Below are 26,807 nucleotides of genomic sequence, written 5' to 3'. Positions count from 1 at the left end.
AAACAGCAGCGGCTTTCCATCCCGGATGTAGGATCATGTTAGTGGTGTGATTCCTGTGTGTTTGTAGTGAAGGCCAGGCAGAGGCAAATGGGAGTAGTCAGTGCCTTATTGTAAAAGGATTAAGGAATTGCAGCCATTTATAAAATGCATCTGTGCTCATCTTCCCCACCTTGTCTCTAAATTTGGAAGCACTTTGGGGCAGGGACAATCTCCTATGTATTTGAACAGTGCTTAATACAACAGGATGTGACCCTGATTGGAGCCTCTGGGTGTATGTGGTACACTGGCTTGTTTGTTTTTTAAAATCGCAGTGAGTCTGATTCTGGATCAGCTGGCTTGGGCTCTTGGGGGCCTAGGCTATGGGGTTATAAAATTGCAATGTCGAGGCTCGGGCTGGAGCCTGGGGCTTTGAAACCTCCCATCTCGCAATTTTATAATCCTTTGAACCCAAGTCAGCTGACTTCAGCCAGCCGTGGACATAGTGCACGTTTATTGCAGTGTAGACATACCCCAGGTGCCTCACAGAGCCAAGACTTGTACGTCAGTAGAGCACTAGTAGTAGTAGAAGATGCTATAGAAACGACAGGCCCTGGTGGAGGGAAATGGTCTGAGCAAATCATCCGGGTGTTGAAGTAAAAAAGTAATAGAAGTGTAGGGCTGGAAGAGATCTCGGAGGTCATTGAGTTCAACCTCCTATGCTGAGGCAGGACCAAGGAAACCTAGACCATCCCTCTCAGGGGTTTGACCAGCCTGTTCCTAAAAACCTCCAGTGTTGGGGATTCCACAACCTCCCTTGAAGCCTGTTCCAGAGCTTGACCCCCTTACAGTATAGATTCTTCAGGTATAACACACCGCCACCTCCCTCTTTCTCTGCCTACCTTTCCTGAACAGACTCTACCACTCTCTACCAATAGTCCAGCCAGAAGATTGGTTAGTTAGTCCATAAACTAAATTATTACTGAACACTTCTAGTTCTTGTTTATTCTCCATACTCCTTGCATTTGTCTGTAGGCACCCGAGATGTTGAAAAGAGTCCCCCTCTGATTTCCCTCATGTGGCTCCGATTACCCTATTGTAATTTTCCATGATCCCCCGGCAACATCAGCTGTACTGCTGACTTCTCCACCCTTGCTTCCAGAGGCCTGTAGTCACTGCTGATCTGCTCAGGGTCACATCTGACAATACCATAAGTACACACATGGATGAGCAGTATGGGGTAGCTATCAGGGGACAGATGAGCCATGGCAACCTTTCCGTAATGTCACAGATGTGGGCTCTAGGCAGGCTGCACTCCACATGGGACATCAGGTCAGTAGATAGATACCTCCATCCCCTACAGAAGGGAGTCCCTGACAACTAGCTTTCTATGCTGCCTTCTCTTGGGTGGCCGTGAGGCTCCCAGCCTTGTGGGGAGGTGGCTCCTCCTCAGCCATTGGGGTCTGCTCCTCACCTCATGTTGCCAGTGCAGCATACTGGTGCTTGACCATGCTGGGTTGGGGATCGGGGTGGAGAACTGCTCCAAGTGGCCAATCTACTCCCTGCAGAGCAGACTGTTTTCCTTCTTCCTCTGGTGATGCTCTAGTCATGTGTAGTCGGCTACCATCCTCTGTCCCAGATGCTTAGATGTGCATCCTTTCGGTGAAGTCCTCTGTCTCCCGGATTCTATGCAGACATGCAGCCTCCTCCTGCAGGTCTTACCTGCTTCTTGAGCGACTCCAACAACAGCTATTTCTCAGACTGGGTGGTTCCACCTGCTTGGCTTCTGGCAGCAGGGACATGCAGGCCACATTCCTAGTAGATCCTTGGCGGCGGCTGCTGCATGTCATGGGAAAATGTACCTTACCAGTAGCAAGGGACTGCAACATTTCCTGCTGCTGTGACTTGCTCTTCCTCAAGTCTCTCTAACTTGCATTCAAGCACCTTTCCCTTAGGCTCTCCTTGGTTCTTAAAAGCTTATCTGTATGAAGGCATCTTTGTCCCTCTCATGCTTTGTCTGCTCATCTCGATGCTTTCTTAGAGCTCGTCTGTGCACTCTTCGCATATCTCTAGTGCGGGCACACTCGCACTGGGTTATAGCTGTTCATTGGTAAGCCTGTTGATGCCAGCTAAAGTACTATCAACAGTTTCAATCTGTTCTACCTAAATTGGTGCAACAACTGTGTAGACAGCTGTGCATCTCACAACTGTCTTGATTCCCCTGTGCCTGAAATGGCTTCCCTCCTTCTCTGCTTCAAGCAACATCACTCCTTGCATATCCCTCCTAACACTTCATGTCTGCTTGGTTTCCACGTGCGGGTCCTCTCTTCACCCCCTGGATCTGCATGGGGGCATGATTCTGATAGAACTAGAAATATCATAAACGATACAAACAAATCAATGCCATGAGGCAACTCAAATGACAAGCTAATATCTGTGCAAAAAGTTCTCTCCCTAGAGCATTCCCTCCTCTCCCGCCCACATGACTCCTGGTCTGCCTCTACACGTGTGGCTTAGAGTGTAGACTCTGCTGGGACAGACCATACCTTACATGAATAACCAGGTCTCAGATTGCACCCTGTGACTAAGTGGAGCTGAGGCTGTAAGCTCAGCGTAGGAGGAAGCTATAGATGAGTGACTGGTTTTGGTGGTGTTTCCCTGCCTTAGGCTTCACATCTGTCCCCATCTATCTGTCCAGGTGAATCAGCGCAATGTCCCTGGGATTGATAGTGCCTACCTGGCGATGGATACAGAAGAAGGTGTGGAAGTTGTTTGGAATGAGGTTCAATTTTCCGAGCGCAAGAATTTTAAGCTTCAGGAGGTAAGTTAGGGTGGAGGCTGTCCTGCACCTTGTGCCAAGAATGTGCCCTGTGGCCAGGTGGGGATCATAGACCATGGTGGCTGAGCATAGTTACATAGCACAGAGTTATAAACCCAGCCGGTCTGACAGGAGTGCTGAATTGCTCCGATTCTGCAACTGGACGTGCAGAGCTCTGGGCATGCTTGGAACTGAACTGCGTTGCGCTTCCAGTACAGAAAGGATGAGAGGCTGGTTCTGTCAGGCTCTTCTCCTTGGATGTGGAACACGGTTTGAATCTATCAATATCAGTGGCCAAATAATGTCCAGCCATAGGTAGGGGGCAAGGCTCGCAGTTTGTATCAGCACTGGGGTCAGATGCTGCTAGTGTTAGGCACACCAGCTGGAACAATGCCATGGGGGAGTGCATGGCGTTGGAACGTCTGGGGACTCAGACATAGGAGAAGAGAAGGTTGGGGAATGGATGGGAACGTTCCTTGGCTTAGGATGGTAATGTGGTTCTGCTTGTCTGGTTGTCATAGGAGAAGGTTAAAGCTGTCTTTGACAACCTGATCCAGCTGGAACACTTGAATATTGTGAAATTCCACAAGTACTGGGCTGATGTAAAGGAGAACAAGGCCAGGGTAAGTGGTGTAAGAAGCTCCTCTTATCCACTCGCTGGGGATACCGCGGGCTAGAGGGGAAGCAGCAGGTAATGTCTCATCTTGTCCCTGCAGGTGATTTTCATCACGGAGTACATGTCCTCAGGCAGCTTGAAACAGTTCCTGAAGAAGACAAAGAAGAACCACAAGACAATGAATGAAAAGGTAATCTGTCCTCCTGCATGTGTGCCCTGCTTTGACTGGGCCGTCTCTCCTCTGGAGAGCTCTTTTCACAGGCCCCTTGCTTATGGTTGGGGTTTGCTCTGTCCCTGCCTACAGTAGAAGCTCCATTCAGCTGCCATCCCTGGCAAAGTCGGCCAGCATAACTAGGGATGGCTCTCCAGGAAAGCATCAGGCAGGTTGATGTAACTCTGCAGAGGGAATGAGCTAGTTTTGAGAAGTGCACAGATTGTGCACACCTCTCTCCTGCATGTACCTGAGTGGAAGGAGGAGCTCTGCAGTCATCCTAGAATACAGAAAGACGGTGGGGGATTTCTTGGTCACTGCATGAGTGTGGGGGCTGGGTTGAGCATGGGAGTGGGGATCCATGGTTACCATTCACCAGTACAGCTGGGATGGGCTGGAGCTTAGAGGCTGGGCTGCAGCAGGAGAGGCGCCTTCCTCCAGATGAGCTGAATTGGTAGCAGTTAGTCCTACTTGCTGATTGTGGCTTGTACTTCACTTTCTGTTTTTAGGCCTGGAAGCGCTGGTGCACTCAGATCCTCTCTGCTCTCAGGTAGGTGAAGTAGGGAGATGCCCTGTGTATGAATGGCCAGCTCTTCTGGAGTTCGGCAGTCTGAGCCGGTCTTCCTGGTTAGCTGTGGGATGGAAGTGTGCAGCCTACTAATTAGGCAGTCTAGACAAAACTACTCTTACTAGTAGACTTGGTTTCAAATATGACGACCTCCTCCCCACTTCCTCTTCTGCTGGTAATCCTGCCCCTCCCACAGACCAGAGGCAGATTCAGACTGGTCCTGCAGGCAGCTGGGGACACTGGTCCTGTGAGCCCCAGGTTACTTTTTAAATTGTAAACTCATTCACCACATCGCTAGCAAGTTACAAAACTAGAGTGAAATATGCAGCCTTGCAAAGAGGAAGGCCTGAATCATCCCATCACTACCATTTTTGCCAAGCACAGATATCCAGAAATAGTTGGGCATCCAGTGAGCCCCTCAGGCTGCTAACTTGGCTAACAAAAGATGCAGGGTAGATATAATCTCTACTTCTGGCTCTTTAAAGAGCCTAGGCCAAGGGCTGGGGAATAAGTTCCGGAACTGATGGCTTTCTGCTAAGAACCCCCTTGTCTAAACACATGCGCCCAAAGACAGTCAGCTCTGGGGATTTAGCTTACCTCGACTGCATGGAAACCACACTGATGTGCAAGGTATAAATATCTAGTAGGCCAAGGTGTGTGTCTATGGTACCTGAGAGGCCCTTCTTTATCCGGGTATCTGAACTCTGTGTGTGTGTGTGCGTACGTACTAGACTGCATGCTCGCTGGGACAAGGGCTAGGTCTAATGTCTGTACAATACTGGGTACCTTCTTGGTTCCCAGTAAATAAGATCAGAATGGGTGTTCCTTTTGGGGTGGACTCTGCTTTCAGACTTTGGTTTGTCTCAGTATAATGTCTGAACATTTTTGAAACGCCTGTGGTATTCTTCTCATCAGACATCAGGACAAGTAATATTTCTCTTCCCTTCCCACCCCATCCTCCATTTGTGGTATCCTGGGCTTTTGGGCTCCAAGAGTTGGTCAGAGATAGTTTCCTTTCCTGGGGTCCCTTAGCAGGAGCCAGTTTTATTTTGTGTCTTATTCTTTGTCTCCTCACCCAAAGACTGTGCACACCCAGTTCCTGAATTGTATCGCCCTGGTATTGTAAATACTCTTGGCATATCGTTCTGTAATGTTGCCTTTCCAGCAGGGCAGGGAGGAGCTGGGGTGTTCCCCTTCCCACTGCACTCTTTTCACCAGTGTTCTGTTCTGAATTCCCAGCTACCTCCACTCGTGTGATCCCCCGATCATCCACGGCAACCTGACCTGTGACACCATCTTTATTCAGCACAATGGACTGATCAAGATTGGGTCAGGTAAGACTCTCCAGAGGTGATCCTCGACAACAAAGCAGTTAACATGGTCCATCAGTAGTGGGCGCCTAATTCCTGAGCTACTGAGAAGCCACTGGAAGGGATATCTGGGGGAATGGGCTATGTAAGTACTAGTACTGCCCCTCACCAGACTGGGGAGAGGGCTGGGCAGGAGGGTATGTCCTGCCTCTTCTGTTCTTGGGGCACAGAGGGGCTCGGTGGCACAAATTGCTTTCCCTTCCAGTCAGTTAGGTCTGGGTTTAGTTCGTGTCCTTGAGGCGAGGGATTGAAAGTAAAAATGGCACTGGAAATTCCCAGATTGGGTGTTTGGGCAGAGTCGTCAGTTGTTTAAGCTTCTCCTCACAATCAGGCCTTCCCCAAGGACTATATGTGCCTCTGCCTATTCACACTTAGTCACCCCCAGTGCTGTTGACTTTTGAGAACTCCCTGGAAAATTGTCCACTGAGGCCACATGAGCGCCCTCTTGGGGGCAATAACTGTTCAGAGCCAAAGTTATAGAAGGATTCTGTGGCCCCTACCCCCTTGGTTCCTTTCGCATGGCTAGCTGCTGACAGTGGGGACACAGTTCATCTCGTAGTGATGGCCTTGGCCTGTCGCTAACAGTATTGGTGCATGTGTTCCTCTTCTACCATTGTTCAGACCTCTTGCCTCACCATGCACGCCAACCTAGAGTCACTGCATCTGGTCTGGGCCATAGAACATCGTCTGACTCGGACTAGGCCTCCACATGCAGAAAATTGGCTTCCAGTCCAGGAAGTCATCCCCACTGAAATGTGAATGTCAGAAGTTGGACAGGCATTTCCTAGGGCAGTGAAAAGCAATGTGCCTGCTCTCTGCCTCCATCTCATCTGTGTTGCTGTTCTTAAGGCCTCTAAGACTTTGTCTGCAACCATGGTGCGCTGTCTGCCATCTTGGCATACCACTCTCCAGCTGACAGTGCTGCTGTCTTTGGTCATTCCATCATCACTAGCAAATCCACCCAAAGGCCAAGGCCCTAGCGAATAATATTCAGGCTGACTTGTGACCTGTATCAGTTTGCTGCTGCCAGTGTTTGGGGATTTGCCCTTTGAACCCGCTTGTTTCACCTGTCACCTAAAGAGAACATGCAAACATGATCATGCCTACAGTTTTTGTGGCTGATCCTCCTTCACTGTGCTCCAAAGGGACACTGGTGTCCTCATCTCAAATGTATACCACGTATGGTATCTGTATTCCTTCTAAATCAGACCACCAAACTCTGCTTCTCCACGGAAGTTAGACTCCATACAGCAGGTGTCAGAGGCTTCGAACTCGCATAGGATGAAAATGTTGGAAATCCTCTACAGACATTGTATTCCTTGGGGATCACTGCAGAGGAACATCCCCATCACACCAGAGGATTATGCTGTGCATTGAGCCCTATGATCCTTTAGCCAGAGTGGGGAGCTCTCAGGGCCCTGGTGCTTACTCCATTCTCTTTCTGATAAGATCTACGTTTGGGAACGCTTCCCAGGAGTTGCATGTCTGATTTCCCCCTTGTTGGCAAACCACTTGCCGACCGTCATTCCCCAAGTTCAGCCCATTGATACTAGAGGAAGGAGACTTGACTGGATCTGTGAACTATGCATCCTACCCTTCCTCATTGGTAAGAATCGCACACAGCTGCAGGTTTTCTGATTGAGTCAGCATTTCATTCAGAGAAGGAATCTACTCTTGACTTGGCATTTTAGATCTGAGGCTTGATTTGGAATGACAGTCTTTAACGCTCCTCATACGCCTTCCTGGGGGTGTACTGCTTGCTGGACTCCCACAAATGGGACTATGCAGAGGCTGCCTTGAAGAAGGTCATGGGTCTTCGAGTGTCGCCTCTGCATAGTCATGCTGCCTGCCTGCCTGCCTTTGCCTGGGTTTTGTTTTTCTAGTGTGTATTGAAGGAAGTGAAGCAGTTGGAGCCTTGCAGCCTTTCTAAGGATGGTGTAGCGCAAAGGTGCACAAGTGGCCTAACAGGTTGTGCTTTCTAAAAGATCTTCCCCCAGCACTGGGGAGGGTATATCCCGTAAGCGTGAATATGCAGAGGCGATTCTCAGAATTAGTTACTAGTAGGCAGCCCTCCCCACGCACAGCTACAGATTGTGCTGGCTGGGACCTTTTTTCCTTTTCCCTTACATACAGAAGAAGAATGATCGGAATCTCTGATTGAAACATTTCTTTTAAGTAAAGGAGATGAACACTAAAATGGGTCTATGATCATAAAAGCTCCACTCTGTGTAGTAGCTCTCCTCCCGGCGTGCCCTAGAGTCAGAGCTGCTGATGTCAGTGACCTCATTCCCACTCCTACAGCGCCCACACAGCTATAGGAGAGGGAGCTGGAGTCCAGTCTGAATAGTTAAGTGCATTCCAACTGCGTGATCTCTATTCCCTCTGACTGTGGGAGCCAGCAAAACCAATGTGACCCTCAAATCATAGGGAGAGTTTATGGTACTCTGGGATCCTTCAGGCAATAAATATGGAGCCTATGTTGCCATTTAGTCACTTTTCAGGGACTAGCCAAACTTTGAGAACCCTTACTATCCTGTGTGTAATTGAAAGGAATTGGTAAGTAGCTCAGTTCTGACCGTGTGAGGGGGAGCAGTGACTGGCAATGCACAGAAAAGCAGAACTCAGATGCCACCTGTATGCCCAGTGCTGTCCCTCACTGCACTGCTCTGTTAGAACAGAAGGGCATGAAAGTGAGAGCAGGTTCAGTTCTCTTTGGGCTGAAGCAGCAGGTGAAGCTGGCACTGGGGAATAGTGGAGCAGGAGGATGGGGGAAGCTGCCATGTTGCCCTGTTTAAAGGAAGAACTTATAACTCCAGCTGGGCTGGAAGTGTTAAAGGTGCAAGGTGCTTCTGGGGCAGCTGGCTCCTTTAAATAATGTAACACTATCGATTGGGTGCTGTAGCCTCTGGAGCAGCTGCAGGAGCCAAGGCAGCTTGCTGCCTGCCTGGCAGCCCAGCTATGCAGTGCTCCCTGTGCAATATTTGGAGTTGAGGTAGCATGTGCAGGGGCAGGACTGGTCCAGCTCTACATGCAGTCCTGGAGCAATACAATCCCTTTTCTTCACCCATTCTTCCTAGGTACCCTGAGGGGGAGGTGGGACTTGCAAGAAGGAGGGACAATCAAGAAGCTCAGTCTGGGTACCAGTGACTCAGAAACTGGTTGTTGGAGGGTGTGGGGAGTGGTAAGCTGCAGAGCAGTAAATAGAGCTGTGGATGTAGGGGGTCATCTGACAAAGAGATGGGTTGGGATGGACAAAGGATATGGGATAGTGATGGGTGTAGTGCAAAGGCCACACAGTGCTGGGGCAGCAGTCCATCTGTTCCTGAGCCCATGTGGTCTTTTTCTCACATAAAAAGTGGGTTTAGGGATGGCAGAGAGGGGAGTTATTAAGGCACAAGGAGCGAGGGGACTGGGAAGGCTGTGGCCAGAGCAAGGGAGATACCGGCACTTCTTTCTCCAAGTCAGAATGTTGTGGGGGGAGAGAGAGAATGTTTTGAGCTACTCCGTGAACTTCTTGTGTTCAGTTTAAATCACCTAGAACTAAAAGCTGCCTGCTTCCCTGTGCATTTCACCAGACAATGTTCCCAGAGCCCCCATCTTACTGTCAGGATGGCGCTGTGGTTAGGATGTCAATTGCCTTTCCTCTCGCATTGGCTGCAGTGATTATAATCTCTCAGATGTTGCAGGGGGCTTTCTTTTGAAAATGCAGCTTGCTTCTGAAGGGTTCGTGGCCTGGAGATCCTTTGGGTGGGTCGGGGGAGAAAGCCGCCGTGGTGGCAGAGGTGGGGGTGGTGCTGTCTAGGAGAAGGGATCCTGGAGGAAGGAGATTCCAGGGAGATGCTGGGTTGGACCTAAGGGGCTGTCAGGCAGGGCCCTTTAGGCAGAAGGGGGGAGAAGAATGTGATGTGAACTGGAAGCTCCAGTGTGGAATATGGCTGAGGGCTTTTCTCTCCAGGTTCACAGACTTCTTGGGAGTCACTTTGTAGGTGTTAGCAGAGGCCTGAGCCCAGGGGGCTGTGAATGTGAGAGCCAGCCTGTGGTATGGAGGAGCTCTGTAGGTGCATCATTGGGAACTGTTTGCTCTGGGTGAGCAATACCTTGCATAGGGCAGCTTTTAAATGCATAGCAGAATTGGAAACTCTTAGACTGAAGTCTGGGTCTGCTGATGAATTCTGGGGCTGCCCTCAGTGAAATCTGACTGGGTGGTGTATTGTGCTCCCCCAAAAGATTAAATAGTCATTTCTTCAGTGACTGGGTGTGGGTGGCTTTGGAACATGTTGGGGATTGATCCTGCTTTGAGCAGGGGGTTGGACTAGATGACCTCCTGAGGTCCCTTCCAACCCTGATATTCTGTGTTGGTGCCCAGGGGCTGTAAGGGTAGCTTTTGTGGGAGAGTCCCGAAGATATTCGTAGAGTCTGCCTTGGGCCATTCACCACTTGCCACAAGCACCTTTTTGTCCTCTAAATGTGCTTGTTGGGCTTTTGGGTTGGATACATCCAGTGTGTCTCTGTGTACCCCAGCCATCACTAAATCCCCACTGTGGGTGCTCGGGGAACATGGGACTTGACCTGAAGTTTGTGTTCATCCAGACAGCAAAACAAATTGAGTGCCAAGGCATGTGGTATGGGTGCGACTGCTAAAATCCATGTGGGGTGTTAGCTCTACTCCCAGCAACATGCTGCCCATATCTGCCCGCTGAGCATGGGCACAGGGACTGGTCACTGGACAATGGTGGCTGAGTGACGTGGTTGGAATTTCAGCCTCCTCAAAAGCCCAGAGCCTTGAACATAATGCCCTGGTGGGTGTGAGAGGCCCCCAGAGCTCACCTCTCCTTTGCCCCTCTACAGTTCTTGGTGTGTAGAGGCATAAGGCTCCTGGCTTAGAGTCAGCAGGTGTAAGGGCTATTGAAAGGGCAGCCAGCCTCTTCCTTTTGTCCCTGTTTTGCCTGGTTCTACCCAGCTGTCTGTATTGATGTTAAGTGCTTGCTGTTTCATCAACTCATCGACTTCTATCTTGTTTTACTTCCCGCTTACGGGCTGCTCTGTTACCAACAGTCTTTCATAGGATTTTTGCTAATGGTGAGCAAACTTCTCCGCTCCTGTGATGTGACTGTGTCACTATATATATAATGTTCATTATATATATATATATAATATATTATAACTTATCTATACGGTGTTCCCTTGCTATAAGGCTGGTGTATAAAACTGTCCAGCATAGGCCCCCCTGCCAGCAATAGCCCTGTCCTGTTCTGGGAGATAATCTATTCCTTGTGCTCCCAGCCAAAGCCTTACAGAGAGGGACACTGCCTTGTGTGAAGTTTTCTAAATGTTAGTTCTGTCCCTTCTCCTTGTTCTTAGACTTCACTAGTCTGTGGCCCCCATTGCATGCCAGCTCTTGCATGTCAAGCGAGATAAATGCATTGTTCTGACTGCTCGAAGCCAAGCTCTCCATGTACATCGGGCTCTTACCTGCTGCTGCTCTGCGGGGCTTGGCTGAGGGCCAGACTTAGACCAGGCTCTGCTTCTTGCTCGGACACCCCGCCGCTTGCTTGTAGCTTTAACCCCATAGACATTTTGTTTTCAATCTGAATGTTTCAACGAAATGTGTTCTGCACCTGGTGACTAGGCAGATCTTCCACCCAGGTGAGCCCATAGCTGTGAAATGAGGCCCATCTCTCCCTAGCCAGGCCTTTGGCATTCATTGAGCTCACCTGAGCTCACACGTGTGTGTGTGTGGGCAGGGAGTTTGCTGAAGCTTTTGGGTGGAACAATGGCAGGGGCTGTTGGATTGCCCCCTTGATTTACTTAATTCATAACCATGTTGGGTTTGACATGAGGAAACAAACAAGGAGTCCACCCTTAGTGATCCTGTTCCACCTTCTGTCAAATGGGAACGATTATGGGGCAATGCTCCGCTTTCCCCAAACCCTAGTCACCACCACTTAAGGGGCTGTCAGAATAAACTCTGTGGGTTCCCCATGTCTGCAGATGTTCTACAGTAGGGGTAGCCAAAGCCTCTTCCAAGGTGGCTGGTCCAGAGTCTCTTCGCGTTGATGGTGAAGTTATTGGGTGTCATGTGATCTTAGCAGTATAGCAGATCTCCTTTTTCCAGAGTCTGATCTGCAAGGGAGCTAAGAATTAGGTGGCAGCATATTGTTCTGAGAGTCTGGCTCTGAAAAGTGTCAAGTGGCTGGACAAATCCCTCTCCCCAGCAGGCTGCTCTGGAGTGTGGAGGGGAAGGTGTGGCACATAAGGAGCATGGTGTCAGTAAGCACGTTACAGCGCTGCAGTGGGGACATACGTTGGGACAAAATGCAACCTGTTGTTGGGAGCAGCTTCAGCACCATCACCCAGAAATCCTTCTGCACTGGGCACTGATTGCCCACCTCATGGCTGCCAGGCTTGGAGCCCTCAGGAGGTGTTACTTCATAGTTATTACACCATCCTGCCTATAAACAAAGCTAAGATCTCAACCGATAACGTAAGGCAGTGTCCCCTGGGAAATGCTGTATTGTTAGCTACTCAGTGGTCTTGGAGACACCTGCGGAGGGAAAAAAAAACCCTCATGGGACCTCAGTTTCGCTGGAACAGCAGCGAGACCTCCTTCGAACCTCAGGCTTTCTCAGCCAGTCTCTTGAGAGCTAGACCAAAAGACTGGAATGAGTTTTACTGCATTATCCCCTCACACTTTTGGCTCATGAGAGCTGGGAATTAGACTCCTTAGTCACTTAGATGCACTTGAAAATGTTAGCCAGTGTGTAGCTGTTCTTCATGCATCCAGTTGGACTTGGTCATTTTTTCCACTCTTTGAATTTATCACCTGGTGTTCAGGGCATGTCGTCATATTGTCATTTTCATATCTCTGACAGGCGGCATGTAAGTCGCATTTGTCACTTCACAGTGTACGTGTTTAGTGTTGCAGGAACTAGGACAGGGATTACTTTGGTATCTTGGACTCCCTCCCCCCCTTCCCCCCCCTTAATGCACAAGGTCACTCAACCATTCTGTCTTCTTTGTCTGAAGCTACAATGGATTTGATGGGGGTCAAAACTCCCATATTGACCACTAGAATATGATTGTTACTTCTATTTTGTGTCCTCTGCCTCTGTATTACCACTGACAGCAGCACTAAACTATGTACACATTATGGACTGCACACAACATAAATCCCACCCCTTGATCCTAATGATGCACAAGTTATACAGTAGAATTTGGGAAGTGATGGCAGGATGTCTGTCTTGGAGAGAGAGAGGGTATGTCTACCCTACAAAATTAGGTTGAATTTATAGAAGTCGGTTTTGTAGAAAGTGTTTTTATACAGTCCATTGTGTGTGTCCCCCCACAAATGCTCTAAGGGCATGTAGTCGGCGGAGTGTGTCCACAATACCAAGGCAACCATCGACTTCCGGAGCGTTGCACTGTGGGTGGCTATCCCACAGTTCCCACAGTCTCCGCCGCCCATTTGAATTCTGGGTAGAAATCCCAGTGCCTGATGGGGCTAAAACATTGTCGCGGGTGGTTCTGGGTACATATCGTCAGGCCCCCTTTCCCTCCCTCCCTCCGTGAAAGCAAGGGCAGACAATCGTTTTGCTCCTTTTTTCTTGAGTTACCTGTGCAGACGCCATACCACGGAAAGCATGGAGCCCGCTCAGCTAACCATCACCATATGTCTCCTGGGTGCTGGCAGACGTGGTACTGCATTGCTACACAGCAGCAGTTTATTGCCTTTTGGCAGCAGACAGTGCAGTATGACTGGTAGCCGTCGTCGCCGTAGTCCAGGGTGCTCTTTTAGCCGACCTCGATGAGGTCAGGGGCTCCTGGGCAAACATGGGAGTGATTCAGCCAAGTCATTTCCCTTTTAAGTTTCGTCTCATGGCGATTCAGTCCTACCGGCAGTGCACTGTCTTTTAATCTGCAGCAAACAGAAGAGGATGGCCAGCAGTCATACTGCACCGTCTTCTGCCGAGCACCCAGGAGATGACGATGGCCAGCGGTCGTACTGCACAGTCTGCTGCCAGCAAGATGTATAAAGATAGATGAAGTGGATCAAAACAAGAAATAGACCAGATTTGTTTTGTATTCATTTTCTCCTCCTTCCCTCTGTGAAATCAACAGCCTGCTAAACCCAGTTTTGAGTTCTATCCTTGAGGTTTTGAGTTCTATCCTTAAGGGGGCCATTCAGTTTCTTGCAAAGCCACCCCCTTTGTTGATTTTAATTTCCTGTAAGCCAACCCTGTAAGCCATGTCATCAGTCGCCCCTCCTTCCGTCAGAGCAACGGCAGATAATCGTTCCGCGCCTTTTTTCTGTGCAGACGTCATACCACGGCAAGCATGGAGCCTGCTCAGATCACTTTGGCAATTAGGAGCACATTAAACACCACACGCATTATCCAGCAGTATATGCAGCACCAGAACCTGGCAAAGCGAAACTGGGTGAGTAGGCGACTTCAGCGCGGTGACGAGAGTGATGAGGACATGGACACAGACTTCTCTCAAAGCACGGGCCCTGGCAATGTGGGCATCATGGTGCTAATGGGGCAGGTTCATGCAGTGGAACGTCGATTCTGGGCTCGGGAAACAAGCACAGACTGGTGGGACTGCATAGTGTTGCAGGTCTGGGACGATTCCCAGTGGCTGCGAAACTTTCGCATGCGTAAGGGCACTTTCATGGAACTTTGTGACTTGCTTTCCCCTGCCCTGAGGCGCAAGAATACCAAGATGAGAGCAGCCCTCACAATTGAGAAGCGAGTGGCAATAGCCCTGTGGAAGCTTGCAACGCCAGACAGCTACCGGTCAGTTGGGAATCAATTTGGAGTGGGCAAATCTACTGTGCGGGCTGCTGTGATGCTAGTAGCCAACGCAATCAAAGATCTGCTGATATCAAGGGTAGTGACCCTGGGAAATGTGCAGGTCATAGTGGATGGCTTTGCTGCAATGGGATTCCCTAACTGTGGTGGGGCCATAGACGGAACCCATATCCATATCTTGGCACCGGAGCACCAAGCCGGTGAGTACATAAACCGCAAGGGGTACTTTTCGATAGTGCTGCAAGCACTGGTGGATCACAAGGGACGTTTCACCGACATCAATGTGGGATGGCCGGGAAAGGTACATGACGCTCGCATCTTCAGGAACTCTGGTCTGTTTCAAAAGCTGCAGGAAGAGACTTTATTCCCAGACCAGAAAATAACCGTTGGGGATGTTGAAATGCCTACAGTTATCCTTGGGGACCCAGCCTACTCCTTAATGCCATGGCTCATGAAGCCATACACAGGCAGCTTGGACAGTAGTCAGGAGCAGTTCAACTACAGGCTGAGCAAGTGCAGAATGGTGGTAGAATGTGCATTTGGATGTTTAAAAGCGCGCTGGCGCAGTTTACTGACTGGGTTAGACCTCAGTGAAACCAATATTCCCATTGTTATTACTGCTTGCTGTGCGCTCCACAATGTCTGTGAGAGTAAGGGGGAGACGTTTATGGTGGAGTGGGAGGTTGAGGCAGATCACCTGGCCGCTGGTTATGTGCAGCCAGACACCAGAGTGGTTAGAAGAGCACAGCAGGGCGCGCTGCGCATCAGAAAAGCTTTGAAAACCATTTTCATGACTGGCCAGGCTACGGTGTGAAAGTTCTGTTTGTTTCTCCTTGATGAAACCCCCCGCCCCTTGGTTCACTCTACTTCCCTGTAAGCTAACCACCCTCCCTTCCTCCCTTTGATCACCGCTTGCGGAGGCAATAAAGTCATTGGTGCTTCACATTCATGCATTCTTTATTAATTCATCACACAAATAGGGGGATAACTGCCAAGGTAGCCCGGGAAAGGGTGGTGGAGGAGGGAAGGACAAGGCCACACAGCACTTTAAAAGTTTAAAACTTTAAAACTTATTGAATGCCGGCCTTCTGTTGCTTGGGAAATCCTCTGGGGTGGAGTGGCTGGGTGGCCGGAGGGCCCCCCCACCGCGTTCTTGGGCATCTGGGTGAGGAGGCTATGGAACTTGGGGAGGAGGGCAGTTGGTTACACGGGCTGTAGGGGCGGTCTGTGCTCCTGCTGCCTTTCCTGCAGCTCAACCATACGTTGGAGCATATTAGTTTGATCCTCCAGCAGCCTCAGCATTGAATCCTGCCTCCTCTCATCACGCTGCCGCCACCTTTCAGCTTTAGCCCTCTCTTCAGCCCACCACTTACTCTCTTCAGCCCGCCACCTCTCCTCCCGGTCATTTTGTGCTTTCCTGCACTCTGACATTGTGTGCCTCCACGCATTCGTCTGTGCTCTGTCAGTGTGGGAGGACAGCATGAGCTCGGAGAACATTTCATCGCAAGTGCGTTTTTTTTCTTCTTCTAATCTTCGCTAGCCTCTGGGAAGGAGAAGATCCTGTGATCCTTGAAACACATGTAGCTGGTGGAGGGAAAAAAAGGGACAGTGGTATTTAAAAAGACACATTTTATAGAACAATGGGTACACTCTTTCAAGGTAAACCTTGCTGTTAACATTACATACGTAGCACATGTGCTTTCGTTCCACGGTCGCATTTTGCCTCCCCCCACCGCGTGGCTAGCCCCTCATCCTTCCCACGTCCTCATGGCTAACAGCAGGGAATGTTTCTGTTCAGCTGCAGGCAAACAGCCCAGCAGGAACGGGCACCTCTGAATGTCCCCTTAAGAAAAGCACCCTATTTCAACCAGGTGACCCTGAATGAAATCACTTTCCTGTGGATAAAGAACGGATGTTGTTTGAATGCCAGCAAACATACGCTGCGATGCTTTGTTCTACAATGATTCCCGAGTACGTGCTACTGGCCTGGAGTGGTAAAGTGTCCTACCATGGTGCACGGAATAAGGCTGCCCTCCCCAGAAACCTTTTGCAAAGGCTTTGGGAGTACATCCAGGAGAGCTGCAAATGCCAGGGCAAATTAATCATTAAACATGCTTGCTTTTAAACCGTGTATAGTATTTTAAAAGGTACACTCACCAGAGGTCCCTTCTCTGCCTGGCGGGTCTGGGAGGCAGCCTTGGGTGGGTTCAGGGGGTACTGGCTACAGCTCCAGGGTGAGAAACAGTTCCTGGCTGTCGGGGAAAAACGGTTTCTCCGCTTGCTTGCTGTGAGCTATCTACAACCTCATCGTCATCTTCCTCGTCCCCAAAACCTGCTTCTGTGTTGCCTCCATCTCCACTGAAGGAGTCAAACAACACGGCTGGGGTAGTGGTGGCTGAACCCCCTAAAATGGCATGCAGCTCATCACAGAAGCAGCATGTTTTGGGCTCTGACTCGGAGCGGCCGTTTGCCTCTCTGGTTTTCTGGTAGGCTTGCCTCAGCTCCTTAAGTTTCACGTGGCACTGCTTCGGGTCCCTGTTATGGCCTCTGTCCTTCGTGCCCTGAGAGATTTTGACAAATGTTTTGGCATTTTGAAAACTGGAACATAGTTCTGATAGCACAGATTCCTCTCCCCATACAGCGATCAGATCCCGTACCTCCCGTTCAGTCCATGCTGGAGCTCTTTTGCGATTCTGGGACTCCATCATGGTCACCTCTGCTGATGAGCTCTGCACTCAGCTGCAGCTTGCCACACTGGCCAAACAGTGTGGCCAAACAGGAAATTGAAATTCAAAAGTTTGTGGGCCTTTTCCTGTCTACCTGGCCAGTGCATCTGAGTTGAGAGTGCTGTCCAGAGCGGTCACAATGGAGCACTCTGGGATAGCTCCCGGAGGCCAATACCGTCTATTTGTGTCCACAGTATCCCAGATTCGACCTGGCAAGGCCGATTTCAGAGCTAAGCCCCTTGTCGGGGGTGGAGTAAGGAAACTGATTTTAAGAGTTCTTTAAGTCGAAAAAAAAAGGCTTCGTTGTGTGGATGGGTGCAGGGTTAAATCAATTTAACGCTGCTAAATTCGACCTCAACTCCTAGTGTAGACCAAGGCAGAGAGACGTAATCACTATAATCCTTTTTCATGAATATGTTGTCAGAGGTCATGCTGCTGTGTCAACTTAAATCACTCCAACTTTGTACAATCTCAGCACCAACGTTAACACCCACAAAATAGTTTCGAGGTTCTGAAACAAACTAGATGCTCCATAAATTGTAGTTAAACTTATTCAGAAGCATAGATTTTATTTTTAAGACCAGAAGAGACAATTAAATCTGGTCTGATGTTCTGTATATTACAAGCCATAGAACTTCATCCAGTATTGAGCCCAGCGACGTGCTTGACTAAAGCATATCTTCCAGAAAATCATCTCTCATCCATTCAATGTGTGCCCCACATATTTACTGCATACCATCCAAACCCTGCAATGAATACACTATTTATTCATGGATTTTCTGTGGCTCTTATAATTGAACCATAGTTCTTTACAACGATTAATCATTAATTTTTCACCATTTCCCTGTGAGACGGTGGTATCCCCATTTTACACATGGGGTTCTGAGGCACAGATTAAAGCCCAAACTGTCAAGTGTCAGCTAACTTTGGGTGCTCAGTTTTGAGAAGCAATGGGCCTGAGTTATCAGACTAAGCATTTTATAGGACTTTACATGTTCAGAGGAGAGCTCTCATTGACTTCAGTTGCAACTATGAGAATTAGCACTTCTGTAAATCAGATCCTGGGTGACTAAGTTGAGTACTCAGAAAATGGGAAACACAGTGGCCCAGCTGTGAAAAGTTTGGTGTATGTGACGGGCCCAGCTTCATATAGTTTCTCTGTGTGGCGGAGGCATGGATAGAATCCACTTCTCCAGGGCAGCATTCAGTTGCTTTAACTATGAGACTGTTTCTTTTTCTGCAATCCTCTCCCTCATTCAGTACGTACCTTGCAACTCCTGCAAATGATGAGGCGGCACTGGTCCTGTAAACAACAGCTCATTTGCTGCACATCCCTGATTCATTCCCAGGGCAAGTCTGTCCAGTGTGTGTGCTACGGTGGTGGCGGGGGAGAAGAATGTCGTCAGACAATTAAAGACATACTGTGCACACACAAGGGAGATGCATTTGAGTTGCACAAGGAACTTTAATATTGGCATTTCCTAACTTGAGTGTTAGGAAATTCGGTGAAGTTCTTTGCAAACAAACCCTTAAATTGAAAAAACAAATCACATGGAACAATATTGATTCCCAACCTGGGTCATCAGCAGGTTTGGGATCTCTGATCCTCAGCACAGCCCTCTGCCACTTGAGTAACTGGTAAGAGTAGGAGGCTTATGTTCAGTGTGGACCTGCTGCTAGAGGTGATGAGACTAGACATCAGAGGAATGCCATGGCTCAGTAACAAACCTTGGAACTGGACTTGTAGGAAAGTGAGCATGCTGCAGTGGTCGGACCCTTTTCTGGAGCGATTCCCCCCATCTTTTGCCTATGTTCTCTGCTCCTGTCCTTCCCTTCCGCCTTTTCTCTGCCCCTTGGTGCTCTGGCTTCTGCCGTCTGTCTAGTGTTTTGTTCCACCATCCCTCTGCATCTGGCTTGCTGCCTGGGCACCAGCAGGGGGAGCATTCACAGTATAGGAGACAGTCTCCCAGCTCTCACTTCTGGTGCTTGGTGCCATAGCACCCCTGGCAGCTGGGAGGAGCAATTGCAAGGTAAGTCCTGCTCAGCCCCTTCAGACCTGGCATGGAGCATGCTCAGTTACTCTGTGGGATTATACGTAGATTCATGATTTAAAGCAGGGGTCTCAAACATGCTATTTTCTGTGGCCCACCAGCTCCCCGTGGCACCCCCGCCCCCCTAGCATTTACCTAGAGTGGCTCCGGCCCGGCGCGCACCAGAACGGGGAACCGCGGCCAATGGGAGCTTCGGGGGAGGTACCTGGAGGAGCGGCCAGGGCAACATGCAGACCCCTGTGCCCCTCGAGGTCCCGGCCACTTCCCGGAGCGGCGCGGGGGCAGGGCAGGCAGGCAGGCAGGGAGCCTGCCCTGACCCCGGTGTGCGCCAGGCTGGACCTGCCCTCCTGAAATCCTCCTGCAGCCGAACCCCCTGCCCTGAGCCCCCTGAGGCACCCCTCCTGCACCCCAACCCCCTGCCCTGAGCTCCCTGCCGCACCCTGCACCCCCTGGGGGCGGGGAGGGGGGGGGAGTTGGGGTGGGGATTTCAGGGAAGGGGTTGGAATCGGGGCAGGGCCAGGGCAGTGGGGGGGGTGGTCAGTGGTGCAGCCCTCGGGCCAATGTACTAGTCCTCATGTGGCCCTCGTGGTCATTTGAGTTTGAGACCCCTGGTTTAAAGTCAGAAGGGATCCCTGTTGTCATCTGTCTGACCTCCTGTATAGCACAGGCTATAGGCTTGCCCTGAATTAATTCCTGTTTGAACTAGGGCAAATCTTTTAGAAAAAACATTATTTAAAAGATAGAGAATCCACCGCAGCCCTTTGGTAAGCACTTCCAAAAGTGCTTAATCCTCCCAGTTGAAAACATATGTCTTATTTGCAGTCTGAATTGGTCTAGCTTCAGATTCCAGCCCTTGGGTCTTGTTAGGCTTTTTTCTGTTGGATTGGAGAGCCGTCTCCTATCAAATTTCTGTTCCCCATGTATGTACTTGTATACTGTAATAGTCACCCTTTAGTCTTCTCGTTGCTGAGCTAAATAGATTGAGCTCCTGGAATCTCTTACTGTAAGACATGTTTTGTAATTCTTCAATTGTTCTTGTGGCTCTTCTCTGAACCCTCTTAAATTTATCAACCTTCTTGAATTGCAGACCCCAGTATTGGAGATAGTATTCCAGGAACAGTGGCACCAGTAATAGAACCTCTCTACTTCTGCTTGATTCCCCTGTTTATGCATCCAAGGATTGCATTAGCCCTTCTATCCAAACATCACATTGGGAGTTTGTTCAGCTGATAATTACCATGGTCCCCAAGACTTTTTCAGGCTCACTGCTTCCTAGAGTAGAGTCCACTGTCTTGTATATATGGCCTACATTCTTTGTTCCTCGATGTGACTTTACATTTGTCCTTGTTGAAATGCATATTGTTTGCTTGCATGCAGCTTACCAAGCAGTCCAGATTGCTCTGTATCTGTGACCTGTCCTCTTGATTATTTACCACTCTCCTATCTTGTGTGTCATCTTGAAATGTCATCAGTGATGATTTTGTTTTATTCCAGGTCATTGAAAAAGATACCATGTAGCCTAGGGCCGAAATCAATCCCTGTGGCACCCAGCTAGAGAAACACCCATTTGATTTATAGATTTCAAGGCCAGAAGGGACTATTGTGATAATCTCATCTGACCTGCTTATAACATAGGCCAGAGAACTTTTCTGAAAGCATCCGATCTTGATTTAAAAATTGTCAGTGATGGTGAATCTTCCACAACCTTTGGTAAATTGTTTGTGGTTTAATTACCCTTACTGTCAAAACAAACAAAAAAAACCCCAAAAAACCCCTTGTCTTATTTCTGGTCTGAATTTGTCTAGCTCAGCGGATCTCACAACAAATTTTTTGGTGGCCTCAGAGTGCGACCACCAACTCTTGCTGGTGGCCGCTCTGACAATTTTCCCTAAAATACTTAATTAACTCTAGGAAAAACAAATAAATATGCACATATACATGTCCAAATCATTGTAATTTGTTTATGTAGGTTTTATTGAAGACTCAACAATAAAAATAATATACAGTTGTCTAGATTCCTTACTGGACCTAAACAGAATAGACACAAATACTGTTATGATTTTTTTAGTTTTTTCTTTTTTTCCCCAGACTGGCTAGCTAGTGAGCTTGCTACTATGAAAATTGGTAGTTGTATATTAGTTAATATCACTTTTCACAGCAGACGTACTCAGCCCTAGCAAGCTGGAGGGCAAATTAAGCCCTGTCTGGGGAGATAGATAGGGAGTTGTGGGGGCTGGGTGGAGGCCTGGAGGAGGCAGCATGGGTCAGGGCAATCAGTGGTGGGGAGGTGAGCCTGGGATTGGAGCCCGGGGTCCCGCTGCACAGCTGGGGACTGGAGGGGACAGTGGGTTCAGGGGCAACATGGGAGGGCAAGCCCAGGGCCAGAGCCCGGTGGCTGTGGGATGGAGCCCACTGCCGCACAGCTAGAGCCTTCTGCCCACCACCCTAGGGCTGAAGCCTGAGCCCCACCACCCATAGGAAGGTGGAGAACTCATCCTGGTTGCCTGTTCCTCCACTGTTTGGGACTCCGGAAGGGGTAGGGACCAGGCCCTGGGGGAGGGGCCACTGCTTCCCCTCCCCCATCATCACCCAGGAGACTGGCCGCAAGAAAAGCCTCTGGTGGCTGCATACGGCCATGGTGGCCGCATTTGAGAGAGGCTGGTCTAGCTTCGGCTGCCAACCATGGAATCATGCTCTACCTATCTCTGCTAAATCGAAGAGCCTGTTGTTTAATATTTGTTCCCCATGTAGATACTTATAGATTATCAACTCACCCCTTAACCCTCTCTTGTTAAGATGAATAAATTGGGCTCCTTGTCTGTCACTATAAGACCTGTTTTTTCATCCTTGAGTCATTCTTATGGCTCTTCTCAGAACTATCTCCAGTTTATCAACATATTTCTTGAATTGTGCAAAGCGGAACTGGACCCAGTAATCCAGTAGTGGTCACACCAGGGCCAAATACACAGGTAAAACAACCTCTTTGCTCCTACTTGAGATTCCCCTATTTATGCATCCAATGATCGCATTAGCCCTTTTAGATACTGAATCTCATGGCTGGGAGCTCATGTTCAGCTGGTAATCCAGTACAACCCCCAGGTCTTTCTCAGAGTCACTGCTTCCGTGGATAGAGTCCTCCATGTAAATATGGCCTACATTCTTTGTTCCTAGATGGATACATTTACATTTGTCTTTTAAAACACACACTGCTTGCTTGCACCCAGTTTTCCAAGCAATCCAGAGTAAGTGACTTATCTTCTTCATTATTTACCACTTCTAATTTTTGTGTCATCTTCGAGCTTTACCAGTGATGGTTTTATGTTTTCGTCCATGTTGATAAAAATGTTATACCATAATGCCAAGGACAAATCCCCTGGAAGCACACTTGGTTGATGACGATTTCACTTTTACAATTACATTTTGAGACCCATCAGTTTGACAGGATTTTTATCCATTTAATATGTGCCATATTAAATTTATATTCTAGTTTCTTAATGAAAATACTTGTAGTATTAAGTAGGGATGTAAATACTGTTTAAAATGTTGTTTAAACGGTTAACCGATTGAGCAGCTGGGGTCGATGGGGCTGGGGTCGATGCGGCCAGCTGTGGTGTGGCTGGGGTCGTGGTTAACGATTAAGGCGGGTTAACCAGTAAGACTAATACTTACCGATTAACCTTTTACATCCCAAGTACCAAGTTAAGTGACTTACAGAAGTCTAAGTATATTACATCAACACTATTACTTCCGATGAAGTGAGCTGTAGCTCACGAAAGTTTATGCTCAAATAAATTTTAGTCTCTAAGGTGCCACAAGTCCTCCTTTTCTTTTTACTATTATCTCTGTTACCCAAACTTGTAATATAAAAAAATAAATTTGACTATTTTCTGTACAATATTGATTGTCCTATTATCTTCCTTTAATTCTTTATTAAGAGTCCTGTGTCAGCCATTCCATTATTTGCCTGATTGATTTTTGGTTCGGTGTTAGGCTGACTTGGCCTGTAGTTATCCAGGCTGTCCTATTTACCTTTTTAAATATTGGCACATTAGCTTTCTTCCAGTCCTCTGGAACTCTCCCTGTTATCCAAGACTTATTAAAAATCAATATTAATGGTCCAGAGAGGTTTCTAGACAGCTCTTTAAAAACTTTTGGAGGTAAGTTATTCAGACTTGCTCATTTTAAAATGTCTAGCATTAGTAGTTGCTGCTTAGCATCGTCTGAGTTACTATTGGAATTGAAGGTTTCATCATGACATGAGTGTTTGACTTTTTCCCAAATATAGAACAAATCTTTACTGAACGCTTCAGTCTTTTCTGCATTTTTGTTGCCAATTCTACCATTTCCATTTGGTAATGGTTTGGATCAAATACCAGTGTTAGCATTCTTTTGGGTTTTTGTTTTTTGGGTTTTTTGTTTTTGGTATATTAAGAACCAGAACAAAACCTTATTGTCCTGAACTCTGCTAGCCATAGAGTAGTTCTGTTCTTTTGCTTCCTTTATCAATTTTCTATACTTTCTAGCATCTGGTTTATATTCATTGTCAACTTCCCCTTTCTTCCATTTGTTATATATGTGCTTATAGCTGCTTTCACTTCCATCTAAGACAGATTTTGGTCTTTTTTAAAGTGTGAGCTTTCTTGATTGTGGTTAAAAGTTTAGGCATTGCATTGACTGTCATGTGAGGGATGTGTTTGTCAACAGGTGATGAGGCTGGGTCTTTCCAGCTGTGTACTTCATTAATAAGTCCATCCGGAGCTCTGATCCCACCACTCAGATTTGGCTGGTGACTTGTCCTTTTGGTTTCTGGATAGGGTACTTGATGGTGAATGGGATACTGTATGAATAAATGTTGTGTGGTGTTAGAGTACTTCATAATATCCGTGATACCTCAGTCACCTCCAGAAGGTAGCAATTCTCTTTTTCAGCCAGTTTCTTACAGTGGTAGAGGCTGGTGGCTGAGTCAAGCTGCGTTGGGTGTGTTTTACAGCCAAGTGTTTAGGGCAGTGGTTTTCAGCCTGTGGTCCGTGGACCCCTGGGGGTCTGCAGACTATGCCTAAGATTTCCAAAGGGGTCCACACCTCCATTAAAAATGTTTAGGGTCCACAAATGAAAAAAGGTTGAAAACTCCTTGTTTAGGGAAATGCCAGCTTAAACAGGCCCATCTGGCAGCATGCTGGCAAGGCGGCAAGAATTGTCAGCCTGATCTTCCATAATCAGAGTCCCTTCTCTGAGAATTATGCACCCCAACAGCTATTGGGAGTTGACAATTGTGCTGTCAGCTCAAGTATCCCAGATGAGCATGGCAAGCAAGTTCTCCAACAGGCTAGGAAGAAAGACCATGATGTATATCTTTAAATACTGGCATGGCATCGGCATTACAGTGATGAGGCCCAGATAAGCCCTGAGGTAGGAGTAACTGGGCTATAATGAGATTAGTAGTCTGTTTGAACTGGAATAGTGCCATGTCCAAAGGAGGTTGTCAGCAAGTTCTGTGTGAAAAGGAGCTTTTAGTTATGTCATGTTCAAAGCTAGCTTTGATGGTTTCATCTTATCTGTCAGAATGTTTATTACTCAACATTAACTTTATGCTATGCTCTCTGGGATCTTAAAGTGGTGCAGTGAGTTGCCCAATTTGAGAGCGCATCAGTAGAAGTCAAAAGGGATCATTATGAAAATCCAGTCTGACCACCTGCATCACACCAGCTAGAATGCCTCACCCAGTAGTTCCTGCATCAAGCTGTGAGTTCTGTTTGAGTTGTAACAGATCTTTAAAAGGATCTCCAGCCTTGATTTAAAGATTCCAAGTGAGGGAGAATCCACTATGTCCTTAGGTAAGTTGTTCCAGTGGTTGGTTACGCTCACTGTTTTTCATATTTTTTTTTTTTTTAAGTGACCCATATTTCTAGTCTGGATTTCTTTAGCTTCAGCTTTGAGCTGTTGGATCTTGTTCTGCCTTCTTTCCTAGTTTGACGAGTAGTCTGTTGCTGTGATGACATGCTTGCATTCTTTATGGATTGTGTCTGTATCAGCCTTTCTGTGGTTTTCCCAGGACAGACGTCAGGCTAACTGGTCTGTAGTTACCTGGCTCGTAAAGGTTTACCCATTGTAAACCCTGGCAGCACTTTTCCAGTCCTCTGGAATGTCTCTGGTGTTCTAACGTTTGTAAAACATCAATATTAATGGTTCAGAGAGCTCCTCAGCCAATTACCCTAGTCCTGCAGATTTAAAAACACTTAATTTTAACTGTTTCGGTGTATTATCCTCCCGGTTTACTGTTGAAGCTTGGATCTGAAGTTTTGTCTTGATTGAGAAATTCTGCTTGATTTGCCCTCTGAAGTACCTGGACTGAACTGAATGTCTGAATTCTAGCTGTTGTTCCAAAGAGGTGCACATCTCCTTGTTCAACATTTAAGGCCATGTTCTCTCTTACTCAAGGTCACTATTTTATTGGTATGTTATAATTACCACTTCACAGGAATAGGGGTTTGAAACCACAGTGCCTTCTGGCAATTGTGAACATTCTGAATAATAACCTGATGAGGTATGATAGCCCTGTGAGTGGGTAAGGCAGTGATTTATCAGAATTGAAGGTGCAACTTAGCCTGGCTGAAGCGAAAGAGATGTGATTTCTTGGGCAATGCTGCACAGTACCTAACGTGTAAAGTGATCCAGTGTAGTGGCCATGTTTGGGCATTGCCCGTCAATTTCTTTTGTCCTTGTTCAGTGGGAGAGTGCCCTTGGAATGGGTCGGTCCATGACATTTGAGTGAAGTGCTTTTCTTTTGATATAATCTTGTGCAGGGGCATGTAGCTGCTGCAGTTGATCCACTTGTTGACATGTTAGTTATGAATGAAACTAGAAAGAGCAGTGGTTTTGTTCCCAAAGTCCGGACCCTTTGTTTTTCAAGCATTAATTTACTCTGGTGTTGCACTGAGAAAATGTGTTCTTTCAGATTCATGGCTGTCTGATAATTAATCCAGCTCGCTGTCTGTAACTGCATTTTGCACTATTTTGGGGATTGTAACACTTAACAAATGGATGGGTCTTCTGCACAATCTTCACCCTCTGGCTTGATACCTTGATCAGAATGAGTCGATTTCTGTGCATGAGCTTTTGCTGGTTAACTGTCTTCAGTTTATTGCAAACTGAAAAGATCATCTCAGCACTGTTGGTCTGCACCCCTTAAGGTAGATCTCCCATGTGACAGCATTTGGATGTAAAATGTTTGGGTTCTCAAAATGCGGCAGGTGCTCAGTTTGCACCTTTGAGATGTTTCCTCTCCAGCTTTGATTCCACAGTTGATGGCTGTAAACTTCACTTTGTCACAGTGGCTCTGAAGTGTGGTGTTTAGATGTTGCTTGTAATTATTAGAATTGGGAGCACTGGCTGTTGGGAGTCTGACAGGAAACACGAAGGAGCGGGGAGGAGGTGAGAGGCTGGGAGAAAGCTACAGAGGGTGCAGCAGCAGCTTGGTAAAGAGGTTTCCACTTTGAAAATAAAGCCCTTTTGAAGCTTGTTAGTACCTTGCCTGGTTGATACAACATGAAGTCATGTTCTCCAAGTCTCCGATGCCCTCTTTTCACAGCTCACTCCATTCATGAACCTTGATGCAGCTGGATTAATGTCCATGCTTTGGCAGATGTATGCAAGTGTGAGAG

The 26,807-nt window shown here is 47.8% G+C and overlaps 1 protein-coding gene across 2 annotated transcripts in view; it reads left to right on the top strand.

Annotated features, from left to right (window-relative positions):
- Positions 1–26,807, top strand: part of NRBP1 (nuclear receptor binding protein 1) — a 79,349-nt gene that overhangs the window by 18,189 nt on the left and 34,353 nt on the right. For both annotated transcript variants that reach the window (XM_043541938.1, XM_037893592.2), the window contains exons 3-7: positions 2,675–2,797; positions 3,316–3,417; positions 3,511–3,600; positions 4,131–4,171; positions 5,429–5,523. In XM_043541938.1, the coding sequence (XP_043397873.1) occupies positions 2,675–2,797; positions 3,316–3,417; positions 3,511–3,600; positions 4,131–4,171; positions 5,429–5,523 (451 nt within the window). The remainder of the gene's footprint in view (positions 1–2,674; positions 2,798–3,315; positions 3,418–3,510; positions 3,601–4,130; positions 4,172–5,428; positions 5,524–26,807) is intronic.

Source organism: Chelonia mydas, chromosome 3 (assembly GCF_015237465.2).
Source record: "Chelonia mydas isolate rCheMyd1 chromosome 3, rCheMyd1.pri.v2, whole genome shotgun sequence".
Taxonomy (NCBI): Eukaryota; Metazoa; Chordata; order Testudines; family Cheloniidae; genus Chelonia; species Chelonia mydas.
Note: the sequence above shows the minus strand (reverse complement) of the source record. Positions and strands in the feature narration are given on the sequence as shown.